This window comes from Felis catus, chromosome F1, assembly GCF_018350175.1.
Source record: "Felis catus isolate Fca126 chromosome F1, F.catus_Fca126_mat1.0, whole genome shotgun sequence".
NCBI lineage: Eukaryota > Metazoa > Chordata > Mammalia > Carnivora > Felidae > Felis > Felis catus.
Window position 1 is genome coordinate 44,589,434 of NC_058384.1, and position 17,905 is coordinate 44,607,338.

Here is a 17,905-nt window from a genome sequence, read left to right on the forward strand (position 1 = left end):
AATATTTTACTTCCTTGGATGGATTTATTCCTAGGTATTTTATTGTTTTTCATGCTATTGTAGATGGGATTATTTTTAAAATTTCTCTTTGTGATAATTCATTATTAGTGTACAAAAATACAACAGGTTTTTGTATACTGACTATGTATCCTGCAACTTTACTGAATTCATTTATTAATTCTACATTTTTTTTTTTGGTGGTCTTTAGGGTTTTCTCTCTATAATATGTCATCTACAAACAGATATTTTACTTCTTTATTTTTTATTTCACTGAGGTGGTGAAAGTGTGTATCTTTGTCTTTTTCCTGATCCTTCAGGAAAAGCTTTCAGCTTTTCATTATCAAATATGACGTTAGTTATGGGCTCCTTATTTATAGTCTTTATTATGTTTGATGTACATTTCTTCAATACCTAATTGTTGAGAGTTTTCATCATAAATGGATGTTGAATTGTGTCAAATGCTTTTTTTGTTGGTGTCTATCTGATTATATGATTTTTATCCTTCTTATTGTTAATGAGCTATATCACATTACTGATTTGTGTCTGATGAACCATCCTTAAGTCCCATAGATATACCCGACTTCATCATGGTGTATGAATCTTTTAATGTGTTGTTGAATTCACTTTGCTAACATTTTGTTGAGTATTTCAATATTTATGATTATCAGTGATGCTGGCCTATAATTTTTTTTGTAGTGTTCTTTGGTATTAAAGTAATGCTGACCTTGTAAAGTAGTTTTGGAAGTGCCTCCTCCCTCCTTTCAAGTTTTTGGAATGGTTTGAGAAGAACTGGTATTAATTCTTCTTTAAATTACCAATGAAAACTTCTGTTCCCAGACTTCTCTTTGCAGAGATATTTTATTCTTATTTATTTATTTATTTATTTATTTATTTATTTATTTATTTATTTTAATATCAGGGTTTTTTTTTTTAATGTTTATTTATTTTTGAGACAGAGAGAGACAGAGCATGAATGGGGGAGGGGCAGAGAGAGAGGGAGACACAGAATTGGAAGCAGCTCCAGGCTCCGGGCCATCAGCACAGAGCCCGACGCGGGGCTCGAACTCACGGACCGCGAGATCGTGACCTGAGCTGATGTCGGACGCTCAACCGACTGAGCCACCCAGGCGCCCCTGCAGAGATATTTTAAATTAATGATTCACTCTTGTTCCTTGTTACTGGTTTGGTTTGTTCAGATTTTCTATTCTTGATGATTTTGTCTTGTAAGTTTTCTATTTCCAGGGATTTATCAATTTATTTAGGTTATCCAATTTGTTGGTGTGTAAATGTTTATGGTTGTCTCTTATGAACATCTGCATTTCTGTGGCATCAGTTGAATGTCTCCAATTTCATTTCTCATGTTATTTATTTGATCTCTCTTTTTTCTTAATCAATTTAGGCTTATCAAGTTTGTTTCTGTTTTGAAAAAAAATAGGTATTAATGTTGATTTTTTTGGTCTTTATTTCATATATTTTTGCTCTGATTTCTGTTATTTCCCAGCTTGTTAATTATAGGCTTGGTTGTTCTGTTTTTTAATACATTTTTTTTTTCATTTTGAGAGAGAGAGAGAGAGAGACAGAGAGAGACAGAGAGAGAGATAGAGCATGAGTCAGGGAGGGGCAGAAGGAGAGAGAGAATCTTAAGCAGGCTCCACACTCAAGTGCAGAGCCCAATATAGAGCTCAAGCCCGTGACCCTGGGATTATGATCTGACCCCAAATCAGGAGTTGGATGCTCACCCAACTGAGCCACCCAAGTGACCTCTTCTTTTTAGTTTTTGGATGTATAAAGTTAGGTTGTATATTTGAGATCATTTCTTTTTCTTACTGTAGGCATTTATCACTATAAAGGCCTCTCATAGAACTGCCTTTGTATGTGAGGTATTTATTTCTCTCTTGCTGCTTTCAAAATTATTTTTCTTTGGTTTTAGCCAGTTTTATTGTAATGTGTCTTAGAGATGATTTCCTTGGGTTGAATCTGTTTGGGGGAATTAATGAGCTTCTTGATTTTGATAGTCCGTATCTCTTCCCAGATTGATAAATTCACAGCCATTATTTCCTTAAGTAAACTTCCTGTCCCTTTCTCTCTCTTCTCCTTTTGGGACTCACATAATGCCTACAATGTCTCCTCTGATAGTCTCCCATAATTCACATAGGCTTTCTCTGGAATTCCTTCTCCTTTTTTCTCCTCTGACTACAAGACTTCAAATGACCTCTCTTCTACTTCATAGATTCTTTCTTCTGATTGATAAGATCTGCTGTTGATACTCTTTGTTGTATTTTTCCTTTCATTCATTATATTCTTCAGTTATAGAATTTCTGTGTGGTTCTTTTTATAATTTCTACCTCATTTTCCTGATTTCTTTGGATTTTCTTTCTGTGTCTTCTTATAGCTCACTGAGCTTCCTTAAAGCTACCGTTTTCAATTCTTTATCAGGAAAATCATAAATCTTCATTATTTAGGGTAAGTTACTGGAAAAGTGTTGTGTTTCTTTGGTGATGTCATATTTCCTTGATTTTTCATGTTTCTTAAAGTCTTGCATTGTTGCCTTTGCCTTTGAAGAAGGTCTCACTTCCTCTGGTCTTTCCTGACGTTGGCAGAGAAATACTTTCTGTCATACTTGTTAGGGATTCTGAGGCTTTTTGAAGATGTTTTTAATGGATACATTTTTCCAGTATGTCTTACTACGATTTAAGAGGGAATTTTTGATGGTACGCCTTTTTTCAATCCTGCAGAGTTAGTCAGGGTCCTGACTGCTTTCTGTTTGATTTCCTGGAGGTAATGCTGAATGGTCAAGTACATTCTTTTTACTCTATCTGTGGAGTCAGTTTGAATTTCTAAGTATGTTCACTAGCCATTTGAAAACTCCTGCACTCACTACCTTTGGGGAATATACAAAAGGAGCTGGCCAGTGGATAGCAGGTCTGCAGAATGTTGGGGGATGCCACCAGGTGAGCAAGATCTGAACCCAAGTCATCCCAGTGGCTAGTGGGTAGGCTACTGACTGTAGTCTGCAAAGTGGTTAGTAGGGTCTTTGTCCCTTGAGGAATTCTGAGCCCCGACTGTTGTGGTCCAAACTTTTCTCATTCCCTTCACTCATGAAGATCACTTCAGTATTCTGGATGTAGTTAGAAAGAAATGGGCCTTTTGGTCAGTGACCCATGCAGTTGAAGAAGCCAGATGATCACTCACACACTTTCCCCCTGTGGAGAAATTGCAGGCTGAATGGGTCTCTCTTGGCACTGAACTGTACCCCTTTCAGGGAGGAGTGACTCAGATAAGAAAAAAAATATTCCATTCATCCTCTTCAGTGCACCCACTCTTGGATCTTTTTGCTGTCAAAGTGTGCAAAAACTTCTGCTAGATTCCCAGACTCCCACAAAAATGCTCTTTCTGTGGGTGATTGTCAAAACTGTGATCTTGGCCAGGAAGAACTGAAACTTGTGTTCTGACATCTAGCTGGTGTCACTCTATTTTTTTCTAGATTGACTTCATGTATGTATGTATTTTGTGTTTTTATTTTTGTTGACATACAGTGTTATATTATTTTCAGGTGTATAATATAGTGATTCAACAATTCCATACCTCACCCAGTGCTCATAGTGACATCACTATTTCACCTGTTCCCTGTGCCACCTTTCTCCCCTCTGGTAACTATCACTTTGTTCTCTATAGTTGAGTCTTTTTGTTTGTTTGGTTTGGTTTTTTTGTTTGTTTGTTTGTTTTTGGTTTATCTCACTCTCACATATTTCCCAATTTGTCATTTGTCTTAAATCCCACATATGACTGAAATCATATGGTATTTGTCTTTCACTGACTGACTCATTTCACTTGGCATTAAACTGTCCAGCTCCATACATATTGTTGCAAATGGCAAGATTTCATTCTTTTTCATGGCTGAATAATAGTCTCTCTCTCTATGTATACACACACACACGCACACCACTCGTCTTTATTCATTCATCAATCAATAGATACTTGGCTACTTCCATATCTTGGTTATTGGAAAGAAAGCTGATATAAACATAGGTGTGCATATATCCCTTTGAATTAGTGTTTTTTTGTATTCTTTGGGTAAATACCCAGAAGTATGATTGCTGGATCATACAGCAAGTCTATTTTTCTTTTTGAGGAACTTCCACACTGTTTTCCAGAGTGGCTGCACCAGTTTGCATTCCCAACATTGCAAGAGGGTACCCCTTGCTCCACATCCTCACCAACATCTGTTGTTTCTTGTGTTGTTGATTTTAGCCATTCTGTCAAGGGTGAGGTGATATCTTATTGTTGTTTTGATTGCATTTCCCTGATGATAAGTGATGATGAGTATCTCTTCATGTGCCTGTTGTCCTTTGTATGTCTTCTTTGGAGAAATGTCTGTTCATGTCTCCCATTCATTTTTTTAGTTGGATTATTTGGTTTTTGGTGTCGAGTTTTATAAGTTCTTTACGTATTTTGGATACTACTCTTTACCAGACATGCCATCTGTAAATAACATCTCCCATTCCACAGGTTGCCTTTCAGTTTTATTGACTGTTTCCTTTGCTGTGCAGAAGTTTTTTATTTTAATGTAGTTCTAATAATTTTTTATTTTATTTTTATTTATTTATTCTTGCTTTTATTTTCCTTGCCTCAGGGGAGGGATCTGTCTAGAAAGTTTGTGGCTGATTTCAGAGAAGTTACTGCTTCTGCTCTCTCTCTTCCAGGACTTTTATAGTTTCAGGTCTCACATTTAGGTCTTTAGTCCACTTTGAATTTATTTTTGTGTATGGTGCAACAAAGTGGTTTAGTTTCATTTTGTGCATGTTGCTGTGTAGTTTTCCCAGTACCATTTGTTGAACACATTGTCTTTTTCCCACTGGATATTCGTTCCTGCTTTGTTGAAGATTAATTCAGTATATAATTATGGGTTTATTTCTGGGTTTTCTATTCAGTTCCATTTGTCCAAGTGTCTATTTTTGTGCCAGTACCTTACTGTCTTGATCACTATAGCTTTGTAATATAACTTGAAGTCTGGAATTGTGATGCTTCCAGCTTTGCTTTTCTCTTTCAAGACTGATTTGACTATTCAGGTTCTTTTGTAGTTCCATACAAACTTTAGGATTGTTTGTTCTAGGTCTGTAAAAAATGTTGGTATTTTGATGGGGATTGCATTGAGTGTGTAGATTGCTTTGGGTTGTGTAGACATTTTAACAATATTTGCTCTTCTAGTCCATGAACATGGGATGTCTTTCCATTTCTTTGTGTCATCTTCCATTTCTTTTTCATCAGAGTTTCATAGTTTCAGACTACAGATCTTTCACCTCTCTGATTAGGTTTATTCTTAGGTATTTTATTATTTTTAGTGCAATAGTAAATGGGTTGTTTTCTTAATTTCTCTTTCTGCTGTTTCATTATTAATATATAGAAAGGGATCAAATTTCTATACATTGTTTTTGTATCCTACAGCTTTTCTGAATTCATTCTAGTTCTAGCAGGTTTCAGTGGAATCTTTTGGGTTTTCTATATAGAATATTATGTCATCTGTAAATAGTAAAAGGTTTACCTCTTCCTTACTGATTTGGATGCCTTTTATTTCTTTTTGTTGTCTGATTGCAGTGGCTCGGACTTCCAGTACTATCTCGAATAAAAATGGTAGAGTAGACATCCTTGTCTTGTTCCTTAGGGGAAAAGCTGTTTTTCTCCTTTAAGGATGATGTTAGTTGTGTGTTTTTCATGTATGGCCTTTTTTTATGTTGAGGTATGTCCCCTCAAAATTTACTTTGTTGACAGCTTTTATTATGAATTGATGTTATATTTTGCCAAATGCTTTTTTGGCATCTGTTGAAATGATCATATGGTTCTTATCCTTTTTTTTTATTGATGTGGTTTGATTGATGTGATATATCACATTGATTGGTTTGTTAATATTGAACCATCCTTGGAGTCCAGGAATAAATCACCGTGCGTAAGACTGATGTGGTAAATAATTTTTTAATGTTTTGTTAGATTTGGTTTGCTAGTATTTGTTATGGATTTTTGCATCTATATTCATCAGAAATATTTACCTACAGTTCCCTTTTCTTGTTTCTTTATCTGGTTTTGGTATCAGGGTAGTGCTGCCTCATAGAATGAATTTGGAGTTTTCCTTCTTTTTCTATTTTTTTGGAATAGTTTAAGAAGATCGCTTCTCAGACTTCTGGCTAAGATCAAGTGTGGAATAGTTTGAGAAGAATATGTATTAACTCTTCTTTAAATGTTTGGTAGAATTCACTTGTGAACTCATCTGGTCTTGGACTTTTGTTTGTTGGGAGGTGTTTGATTACTGATTCCTTTTTTTTTTTTTTTTTTTTCCTGTTAATTGGTCTGTTCATTTTTTTATTTGTTCCCGTTTCAGTTTTGGTAGGTTTATGTTTATAGGAATTTATCCATTTCTTCCAGATTACCGACTTTGTGGCACACAGTTTTCCATGATATTCTCGTATAATTGTTTGAATTTCTTCTCTCTTGTGATTTACTTATTTGCGTCCTTTATCTTTTCTTCTTGATAGTATGGCTAGCAGTTTATCACTTATTAATTTTTTCAAAGAACCAGTTCCTGGTTTCTTTGATCTGCTCTATTGTTTTTCTAGTTTCTATGACATTTCTTTCTTTGATTTAAAAATTTTTAAAGTTAATTCATTTTTGAGAGAGAGACAGAGTGTGAGCAGGGGAGGGGCAGAGAGAGAGGGAGACACAGAATCCAAAGCAGGCTCCATGCTCTGAGTTGTCAGCACAGAGCCTGACATGGAGCTTGAACTCACAAACCGTGAGATCATGACCTGACTTGCAGTCAGATGCTTAACCGACTGAGCCACCCAGGCACCCCCATTTATTTCTGTTCTAATCCTTATTATTTCTTTCCTTCTGTTTTTTTTTTCCTTAGGTTTTGTTTGTGGTTGCTTTTCTAGCTTCTTCAGGTGTCAAGTGAAATTGTTTATTTGATTCTTTTCTTGCTTCTTGAAGCAGACCTGTATTGCTACAAACTTCCCTCTTAGAACCAGTTTGGCTGCATCCCAAAGGTTTTTAATTGTGGTGTTTTCATTTTCACTTGTTTCCATGTGGTTTTTTGAATTTTCTTTTATTTTCTGGTTGACCCATTCATTGTTTACTAGCATGTTACTTCACTTTCATATATTTATGCTCTTTTCAGACTTTTTCTTGTGGTTGACTTCTAGTTACATAGTAGTGTGTTCAGAAAAGATGCATGGTATCACTTTGACCTTTCTGAATTTGTTGGGGCTTGTTTTATGTCCTAATATGTGTCCCATTCTGGAGAATGTTCCACATACACTTGAAAAGCATGTATATTCTGCTGTTTTAGGATGCAGTGTTCTCAAAATATCTATTAAATCCATCTGTTCCAGTGTGTCATTCAGAGCTGTTGTTTCCTTGTTGATTATCTGTTTAAATGATCTTGTCCATTTATGTAACTGAAGTGTGAAAATCCCCTACTATCATTTATTATGAATGTTTAGTTCTTTTCTATTTGTTATTAACTTTTATGTATAGGGGAGCTTACATGTTGGGTGCATAAACATTTACAATCGTTATATCTTTTTGTTGGATTGTCCCCTTTATTATTTCAGCTTCTGCTGAAAAATGCCCTAGGAGCCTTATGGGTTTTCCCTTGTATGGGACTTTTTTTTTTTTTTTTTTTTTGTCTTGCTGCTTTAAAATATTTTTTCTATACCCCTATGTTTTGCCAATCTAATTACAATATATATGTTTCTGTGGGTTAGCTTTTGTTTATTTTCTTGGGGGTTCCCTGTGCCTCCTGGATATGGATATCTGTTTCCTCCCCCCCAGATTAGGGAAGTTTTCTGCTATTAATTCTTCAAATAAATGTTCTGTCCCTTTTTTTTCTTTCTTTTTCTTCTGGGACTCCTCTACAATGAATGTTGTTATGTTTGATGGAGTCATGGAGTTCCATAAATCTATTCTCTTTTTGCATAATTCTTTTCTCTCTTTTGTTCAGCTTGATAACTTTCCGTTGCTTTGTCTTCTAGGCCATTATGTTGTTCCTCTCCTTCTTCCAGCCTGCTGTTCATGCCACCAAGTGTGTTTCTGATTTTGTTTATTGAGCCCTTTATCTCTGCTGTGTTATTCCTTATCTCTGTATTAAGGGTTTCACCCATGTCTTGGATTTTTTTTCTTAAGTCCAGTATCTTTAGATTTGTTACATTAAATTCTCTATTAGGTATTTTACTAATATCTGTTTCACTTAGATCCATGGCTGTGGCATTGCACTGTTCTTGCATTTGGGACAATTTCTTCTGTTTTCTCATTTTGTCTAAGTTTCTTGGCTTACTTTTCTATGTTAAAAAAGTCAGCTACTTCTCCTGTTCCTGAGGGTAATGGCCTTATGAAAAAGAGGTTCTGTCATGCCCTGAGGTGCTGTGACCCCGTTTCCCCAGGGCCTGGCACTTCAGGGAGTGTCTCCAATGTATGCTATGTGCACACTGCTGTTGTGTCCTGACTGCTTTATCTTTCCGGTCACTCATCTGCAGAGGCTCTCTTTGCCTGTTGTGGGCAGTGTTTGGTTCCTTTCCTGAATGTGGTAAGTTTTAACTTGGTGTATTCTGGTCTGCTTGTGAAATGAGACTTCTCAACATTGCTGCTGGAATCCAGCCCCACCTCCCTGCCCCCTGCCAAAAACAAACAAACAAAACAAACAAACAAACAAAAAACCTCCCAAGTTGGGATATGCAGTTTGGGCTGGGATTTGATCTGGTCTTTTGTGGTTGGGGGCTGCCTGCTCTGGGACTGAGGCAAGTGTGACCGGGAAGGGTGGTTCCACCAGAGCATAGGGACATAGGGCTTGGTGTAAGAAAGTAAGATAGCAAGTGTGAGCCCTGTGCTGGTTCCCACAGTTGACCCTGTGTTAATGTTGAAGGGCGGGAGAGGGAAATGGCACCTGCCAGTTCCTTTGTTTCCAGAGGGGTCTCTGTGAATGCTCCCTTTCTGCAACATGCTCCAGGATGAGCAAATAACCTCCCCACTGTGTGCTCCAAGTGCTCATCAGATTGCTGTTTCCATGCTGTATGTCCACAGGCTCTTTGCTTGCCTTATCTCCAAGAGCAGTCCCAATGACCTTTGATCTCTTCCAGACCCAGGCACACTGACCTTTCAAACCCCAGGCTTTAAGCCTCACTGGTTGCAGAAACTCACAAAATTTGTCCCCTCTCCCTTTCCAAGCTAATTTCTATGGGGATTTGTTTTTCTTGTGTGTTCCTCTGTGTGTCAGTCTGTCTTTCACCCTCTCTGTGACCACTACTCCCTTACCACCTCAGTGGCCACAGTCCATTTCTTCTCAGTTTGGGAGAGAAACCTGCATCTCTGTACATTTTACTTCTTCAATGTGGCCTGTTCTGTACCTTTAATTGTGGAATCTGTTCTGCCAGTCTTCAGGTCAATCTCGGGGGTATTTAGGATGATTTGATAGTTATCCTTATGGGATGAGGCAAGCCTAGGATCCCCCTACTCCGTCACATCTTCCTCCTTCCATTGCTGGTGTCACCCTATTAATACAGGTTACTTCTTTGTAGTTCCATTACTGCTTTCTTGACTAATGCCTATCATTAGACATTTATTTTGCTATATATATGTATCAAAAATGTGTATATCCACTCACACACTCTTGGAAAAAATAAAACTAAGTAGATTCATTGGTGGAAATAAGAAAGTTGATATAAATATTTTGTCACAGTTAATATAGATGAGGGTTAGAAAACCATAAATATACTGAGATCTGAGACCATTTACTTACTGAGAAGAATGCACTCGGGAGGAGGGAACCAGCCACCCTCTGTACAGGTCATCACAGTCTGCTCATTTTGAAGACTGTAGCCAGCATGGCAGTTAACTCTTACAGATTCACCTTGTATGTATTTTACTCCTTGTTTTGGGTTATCTCCATTTTTCAAATGATTGAAAATACATTGTCCTAAAAATCATAAAAATAATAAACAAAAAAATTTTAAACCCATAAATTCAGTGAAAATAGCAAATTAAAAATTATTTGTAGGGGCGCCTGGGTGGCTCAGTCGGTTGGGCAGCCGACTTCAGCTCAGGTCACTATCTCGCGGTCCGTGAGTTCAAGCCCCGTGTCGGGCTCTGGGCTGATGGCTCAGAGCCTGGAGCCTGCTTCCGATTCTGTGTCTCCCTCTCTCTCTACCCCTCCCCCGTTCATGCTCTGTCTCTCTCTGTCTCAAAAATAAATAAATGTTAAAAAAAAAATTATTTGTACAACATTTAAACTATAATGCATAAGTATCCAAAAATAAAGCTAATACCAAATGTTGAAAAAGAAAAAAATCAATAGTCAATACTATTTACTTTCAGTATTTATAATTAAGGTATGGGTAAATGATATAGGTATTTTCAAAAAACCTCTAACTTTATCTCTAATAAGATTTTAGGAAGAGCTCCTCATAAAAGGAAAACCTCATTTGGTATTTTTGCTCATAAAATTCATCCCTTGGCCTTCTTTTTGTCATAGTAGTCTTAATTGTACTCACTTACATGTCTGCTCCCTCCAGGATGTGAACTATTTGTACATATACAATTTTAACGGTTGACTTACTGCGGCATGGTACTTCTGGTGACCATCCTTCTTTTGTGCAATGAATATATTCCCAGGGCTCTTGTGAAGCAGTCACAAAATTGGTCTTACAGGAATACCAATATTTTTTTCCTACACGTACTGGAAAGTCTAGTCTATAGATAATTTCATAGTATAGACTACCATGTTTTATTTGTGGAAAATCACAACGATTCCCTTGGAAGAAAAACAAAACAAACAAAACCATTATAAATAATGTTTTGCCTTAATAAAAAATCAAATCGAAAATGAATTGTTTCATGGGTGAATTCTATCCTCTTATTAGCATTATTTCATTAATTGCATCAGGTTTTCTAGGACAAGTTATAAATTTCAGATTTTTTCCACCACATTTTTGAAGCTTTCAATATTGAGATCAAGTGTTCATTTAGTCTTATTCCTTTTAAGTTATCTTCTAGTATTTTTCTCCACTGCTTTTTGAAGAGTTAGATTCTTTTCCCTTTATCCTTGGATGAATTTCATCATGATATAAATATGAGTGTCATTTAACAATCATTCTACCTTGGGCAAACTTCAGTGTTTGGATTTGCAGGAATTAAGTTTTAAAGAACTTAAATACATTGCTGTAAAATTGTAAAGGAGAGATTTGAACCCTGGTGGTCTGATTTCAGAACAACTTTGGTTATCCACCTATTAGGTGTTTCAAAGTGTATCAATTAGGAGTTAAGATGGTGGAGAAGTAGAGGGACAAAGATTTCCCTCGTCCCTCAAACAGCTGTATTGAGGTCAGAACACCTGGAACACCCAGGAAATCTATCTGCAGAGTGACAGAAAAATCTGCACAGGTGGAGGGAGACAGCTTGACGGGACAGAGGTGTGTCTATGTGAATTGGGGGAGATAAAACATTATGGGCCCGGAGGGAAGGGTTCCCCCTCTGTAGAGAGACAAAAAGGAGAGAGAGAAACTGTGGATTGTGGTATTGTGTTAGGACAAGAGGAAAACCTCTCCAGACCACGGACTAGAAATGAGAAATCTAGGGAGATTGCTAGCGTACTTTGCGAACAGCCTTAGGAGCTGAAGACTGCAGTTTTCAAAAGTGTGTGCCATCCTATGGAAGAAATCTGCTTCCACGTGCATGCACTTGTGGGGAGGGGAGTCAGCCCCAGTGTAGTATCCCATCTCAGGGGCACAGTGGGGAGAATAGTCCCCTCCCTTGAGTACTGTGGAAGAGTGTATATCGCCTTCCCAAGGTTAAAAGACCCTGCATGTGCCTGCCATATGGGCAGGGTGGGGCAGCACTATCCTAGAACTGGTGCTGGGTCCTTTAAGACACCAGGTTTTGAATCCCAGCCTAGCACCTAAGAGGCATGGGGGAACTGTGGGACAGGGCAAGCCACCTGCCTGAGCTACGTTGTGAGGGCTGCCTAAACAGCAGGGTTTAAGACACCCAGTCTGGGGAGGAGAGATTTGGGTGTTGCCATTTTTCTCCCCATCACCAGCATGGTGCGGCTTCAGGGAACAGAATAGTGGCCCCTTGTGGAGGCCGACCCACTTACACAAAATCTCACCCCTCAGTGGATGGCAACTACTTATCTAATGGCGTGGGACTGATACTGGGTGAACCAGAGGGCCTCTCCTCCAGACCAGCACAGTCACCTGTCTCACATACAGACAACTATCCTGTGGTATTATATATTACTGTGTTGCCATTTTCTTTTCTTTTTTTTTTCCTTCTCTACTCTTTTCTATATTTTTCTTTCTACCTCTTCATTTTTTACTCTGGAATCAGGCTTAAACTTTCTGATTTGATTTTTTGTCAATATATATACATATATAACACGTGTTTTATACATATGAAAATATATTTATGTTACATATTAATAAATTAATAAATAATAATAAATTAACAATATACTAATAAATAATAAATTAATAAATACAAATTATATACATTATAAAAATATATATATTATATATATGTATTTTTTCTTTTTTTGCTTTCTCTGTTTCTGTGTCTGTTTAATCAGGCATTTTTATTCTATTTTTTTTACACCTTTTCTATATCTCCATCTTTATTTTCCTTTTGCTCTCACTGGATTAACCCTTATAGTTTCTTTGATTTGTGTAACAATGGTCTAAACATTCTACCAGTATGACTAAGGAGAAGCTTTGTAGAAGACAGACGAGTGGGGTAGAGCAGCCAAAGACGCAACAATAGAGTGCACGCAACACACTCTAAAAACACTTCCTGAAAGGCCAGGCCCTGGGCCAGTGTATGACCCCTTTTAAATATAGTAGTTCTCGTTGGTGCAGGACAGATAACAAACCATTAAAACACATAAGAGACACAAACCTGGCAAAAGTGGTGAAACAGAATTCTCCTGAAAAGAAATTCCAGGAAGACAGCCACAGAACTGCTCAAACCAGATATAAACAATACATCTGAACAAGAATTTAGAATACCAGTCATACAACTAATAGCTGGGCTTGAAAAAAGCATAGACAACAGCAGAGAATCTATTGCTGCAGGGATTAAAGACCTAAGAAATAGACACAATGATTTAAGAAATGCTACAAATGAGATATGGAAAGGAAATTACTAGATCACAAAGGGCAATAAGAGACCTAAGTGATTCAATGAAACGAAATAATATCTATATCATAGGAGTTCTAGAAGAAGAAATGAGAGAAAAAGGGCAGAAATTTTATTTGAACAAATCACAGCTGAGAACTTCCCTAATCTGGACAAGGAAACAGGCATCCAGGTCCAAGAGGCACAGAGAACTCCCTTCAAAATCAACAAAAACAGGTCAACACCAAGACATATCATAGTGAAACTGGCAAAATACAAAGACAAAAAAAGAATTCTGAACACCTCTAGGGACAAATGGGCCTTAACCTAAAAGGGTAGACACATAAGAGTAATAGACACACACACACTACCAAAACTCAAAAGGGAAGAAATAGAAAATTTGAACAAACCATAAGCAGAGAAGATATTGACTCAGTAATCAAAAATCGCCCAACAAATAAGAGTCCTAGGGCAGATGGCTTCCCAAGAGAAGTCTACCAGACACTTAAATACCTATTCTTCTCAAGCTGTTCCAAAAAATAAAATGAAAGAAAAGCTTTCAGGATCATTATACGAAGCCAGCATTACTTTGATTTCCAAAACTGACAAGAACCCACTAAAAAGGAAAATTACAGGCCAATATCTGATGAACATGGTACTGATCATGGTACTGAACATGGTACTGATGAACATGGGTACAAAAATTCTCAACAAGACACTAGCAAACCAAATTTAACAGTATATTAAAAGAATCACTCAACATGATCAAGTGGGACTCATCCTAGGCTGCAGGGCTGGTTCAATTTTTGCAATTCAATCAACTTGATATATTACCTTAAAAGAAGAAGGATAAGAACCATATGATCCCGTCAATAGATGCAGAAAAAGCATTTTCTTAATAAAAACCTTCAAGGAAGTTGGGATAGAAGGAACATACTCTAACGTCATAAAAGCCATACATGAAATGCCCACAGTAAATATCATCCTCAATGGGGAAAAACAGAGAGCTTTCCCCCGGAGATCAAGAATATGCCAGGGATGTCCACTCTCACCACTGCTGTTTAACATAGTGTTGGAATCGCTAGCCTCAGCAATCAGACAACAAAATGAAATAAAAGGGATTCAAATTGGCAGAGAAGTGAAACGTTCACTCTTCGTGGATGACATGATAGTCTACAAGCAAAACCCACAAGACCCCACCAAAAAAATGCTAGAGCTGATACATGAATTCAGCACAATCACAGGATACAAAATTAATGTACAGAAATTGGTTGCATTCTATATACCAATAATGAAGCAAGAGAAAGAGATATCAAGGAATTGAACCCATTCACAAACGCAACAAGAACGATAAAATACCTAGGAATAAACCTAACCAAAGAGGTAAAAGATCTGTACACTGAAAAAAAACAAACAAACAAACAAAAAAAAACCAGAAAGCTTATGAAAGAAATTGAAGAAGACACATTGAAATGGAAAAACATTCCATGCTCAGGAATCAGAAGAACAAATATTATTAAAATTTGATACTACCCAAACCAATCTACACATTCTAGCAATTTCAATCAAAATAGCACCAGCACTCTCCAGAGAGCTAGAACAAACAATCCTAAAATTTGTATGGAACCACAAAAGATCCTGAATAGCCAAAGAAATGTTGAAAAAGAAAACTAAAGCTGGAGGCATCACAATCCCGGACTTTAGCTTGTATTACAAAGCTGTCATCATCAAGACAATATGGTGTTGGCACAAAAACAGACACATAGACTAATGGCATAGAATAGAGAACCAAGAAATGGACCCACACATATATGGCTAATTAACCTTCAAAAAAGCAGGGAAGAGTATCCAATGGAAAGAAGACAGTCTCTTTAGGAAAACGAATTGGGAAAAGTGGATAGCAACATGCAGAGGTATGAAACTGGACCACTTTCTTCAACCATACACAAAAATAAACTAAAAATGGATGAAAATCCTAAATATGAGATAGGAAACCATCAAAATCCTGCAAGAGAAAACAAGCAGGAGCCTTTTTTACTTTGGCCGCAGCAACTTCTTACTTGACATGTCTCAAAAGGCAAGGAAATAAAAGCAAAAATGAACTATTGGGACCTCATCAAGATAAAAAGCTTCTGCACAACAAGGGAAACAATCAATAAAACTAAAAGGCAACCAATGGAAAGGGGAAGGTGTTTCGAAATGGCATACCAGATAAAGTGTTAGTATCAAAAACCTATAAAGAACTTACCAAACTGAACATCTGAAACAAAAAAAGGGCAGAAAAAATGAATAGATACTTTTCCAAAGAAGACATCCAAATGGCAAATAAACACATGAAAAGATGTCCAACATTGCTCATCATCAGGGATATACAAATCAAAACCACATTGAGATACCACCTCCCACCAGAGTGTCTAAAATTAACAACTCAGGAAACAACAGATGTTGGCAAGGATGTGGAGAAAAGGTAACCCTCTTGCACTATTGGTGGGAATGCAAACTGGTGAAGCTGCTCTGGAAACAGTGTGGAGGTTCCTCAAAAAATTAAAAATAGAATTACCTTACGACCCAGCAATAGCACTACTAGGAATTTATCCAAAGGAAACAGGAGGGCTGTTTTGAAGGGGCAAAAGCACCCCAATGTTTATAGCAGCACTATCAACAATAGCCAAATTATGGCAAGAGGCCAAATGTCCATCAACTGCTTCTTTATCCAAAGAAGATGTGGTATATTTATATATATTGAAATACTATTTGGGGATGAAAAAGAATGAAATCTTGCCATTTCCAACAATGTGGATGGAAGTGGAAGGTATTATGCTAAGTGCAATAAGTCAGAGAAAGACAAGTATTACATGATTTCACTCATATGTGGAATTTGAGAAACTTCAGGTGACCATAGGGGAACGGAAGGAAAAATAATACAAACAGAAAGGGAGGCAAATTCTAAGAGGCTCTTAAACAGAACAAACTGAGCGTTGATGGCGGTGGGGGGTTGGGAAGATGGGGAAAATGGGTGATGGGCATTGAGGAGGGCACTTGTCAGGATGAATATGTAAGTGATGAATCAAGGGAATCTACTCCTGAAGCCAAGACTACTCTGTATGTTAGCTGACTTGCCAATAATTAAAAAAAAAAAAAAAAAAAAAAAGGATATTAATTAAAGCAAACACTCCACTGAGATTTTTTTTTCAAAAGTTATACAAAGGGGGTAAAATTAAAGTAGGTATTATTATTATTATGACAGGCTCGAATCTCTTTGCTGTTTTCTTTCATCTGGGTACACTTAAATATGTTTTATGCTTTTAGAAGGTCATCTCTGAAGCAAATATAGTATTTCATATATGGTCTGAGCAGCACTGGGATGGGCAAAATTTAGAACAGCCTCATTCTACCTTGGATTTCTATCAATACAGGGTGTGGTCTCATTAACAGTAGTGGTGGTTCTGTCATAGTTTTGACTCAAACTGATCTCAAAATTGATTAAAATATTCAACAATTTTTAAAACTCTTTCTAATCTGTCTGTACTTGTACATCTGATTCCTTTGACCTAAACCCAGGATCACTACTAAATGTCACGTTATTAGATTCAGCCTAGCACAGAGAATGCTTTTTGAATGATGAATCTGTGCTAATGCAGATTCACTGTCATGACCCCCTGAACAATTCCACTTGTGAATTCGTACTGTGTTTCCCCTAAATCATTAAACTATCTGATAACACAAAGGAGTAATGAAATAGGCTTGAGAACAAAGTCCTGAATCTGATACTTGGGTAAGTTTACTTAACGAAATTTCAAACTATCTCATAAACCATCTAACTGGTCAATTTCCCCATCTTGTCCACAAGAACTTCATAAGGCCCCTTCTGGAATAAACTTGGTGAGATCCAGATCCAGTTGAGCTGATCTACCATTTCCATAAGCCAACCAGAAACACGATTAAATATTTTCTTTATGGAAGTGGTTCAAGATGGAGATGTAGGAGATCCTGAACACACCTCTTCCCTTGGACACACTGAATCTACAGTTATATACAGAATAATTTTGTCTGAAAAAAAAAGAAACCCTGTAAAAACTAGCTGAGTGATTCCTACACACTGGGCAAATGAGAAAAAACTTACATCAAAGTGGATAGAAGAAACAGATACAATCTGACCCTAAATCTCTCCCCCAGAATGATGAGCCACAACTGGGAGGGAATTCAAAACTCTAAGCTTCTCCCTGAGGAGTGAAGTGTCTGAGCCTTACATCTGGTACCCCAATTTTAATATCTACACCTGACAGACAAGCCCCCAAAGCATCTAGCTTTGAAAGCCAACAAGGCTTGTGTCCACAAGACCCACAGCTACAGCTAAGTGAGAAACAGTTCTTAAAGGGTCCACAGTCATGGACTCACCCACCCCAGGGTCCAGGATAGAGGAAGCCACCTGAAAAGTGCCCAGACTTTCTGTGAAAGAGACTTATTTGCCTATTTAAAAGCTCTGGCCTGAGGGGCAAGCATTTAATTTAAAACACATTTAGGGGGGCGCCTGGGTGGCTTAGTAGGTTGGGTGTCCGACTTCAGCTCAGGTCATGATCTCACACTCCGTGAGTCAAGCCCCGCGTCGGGCTCTGTGCTGTCAGCTCAGAGCCTGGAGCCTGCTTCAGATTCTGTGTCTCCCTCTCTCTCTGTCCCTCCCCTGCTCATGCTCTCTCTCTGTCTCAAAAATAAATGAATAAAAACATTAAATAAATAAATAAATAAATAAATA

General features: G+C 37.5%; 1 protein-coding gene across 5 annotated transcripts in view; it reads right to left on the reverse strand.

The window, feature by feature from the left end:
* The window catches only part of LOC101089505 (complement factor H), a 108,895-nt gene that overhangs the window by 34,262 nt on the left and 56,728 nt on the right, over positions 1–17,905 (reverse strand). For all 5 annotated transcript variants that reach the window (XM_045048528.1, XM_045048526.1, XM_045048527.1 and 2 more), the window contains 2 exons: positions 10,601–10,795; positions 9,785–9,961 (listed from right to left, as the gene is read on the reverse strand). In XM_045048528.1, the coding sequence (XP_044904463.1) occupies positions 9,785–9,961; positions 10,601–10,795 (372 nt within the window). The remainder of the gene's footprint in view (positions 1–9,784; positions 9,962–10,600; positions 10,796–17,905) is intronic.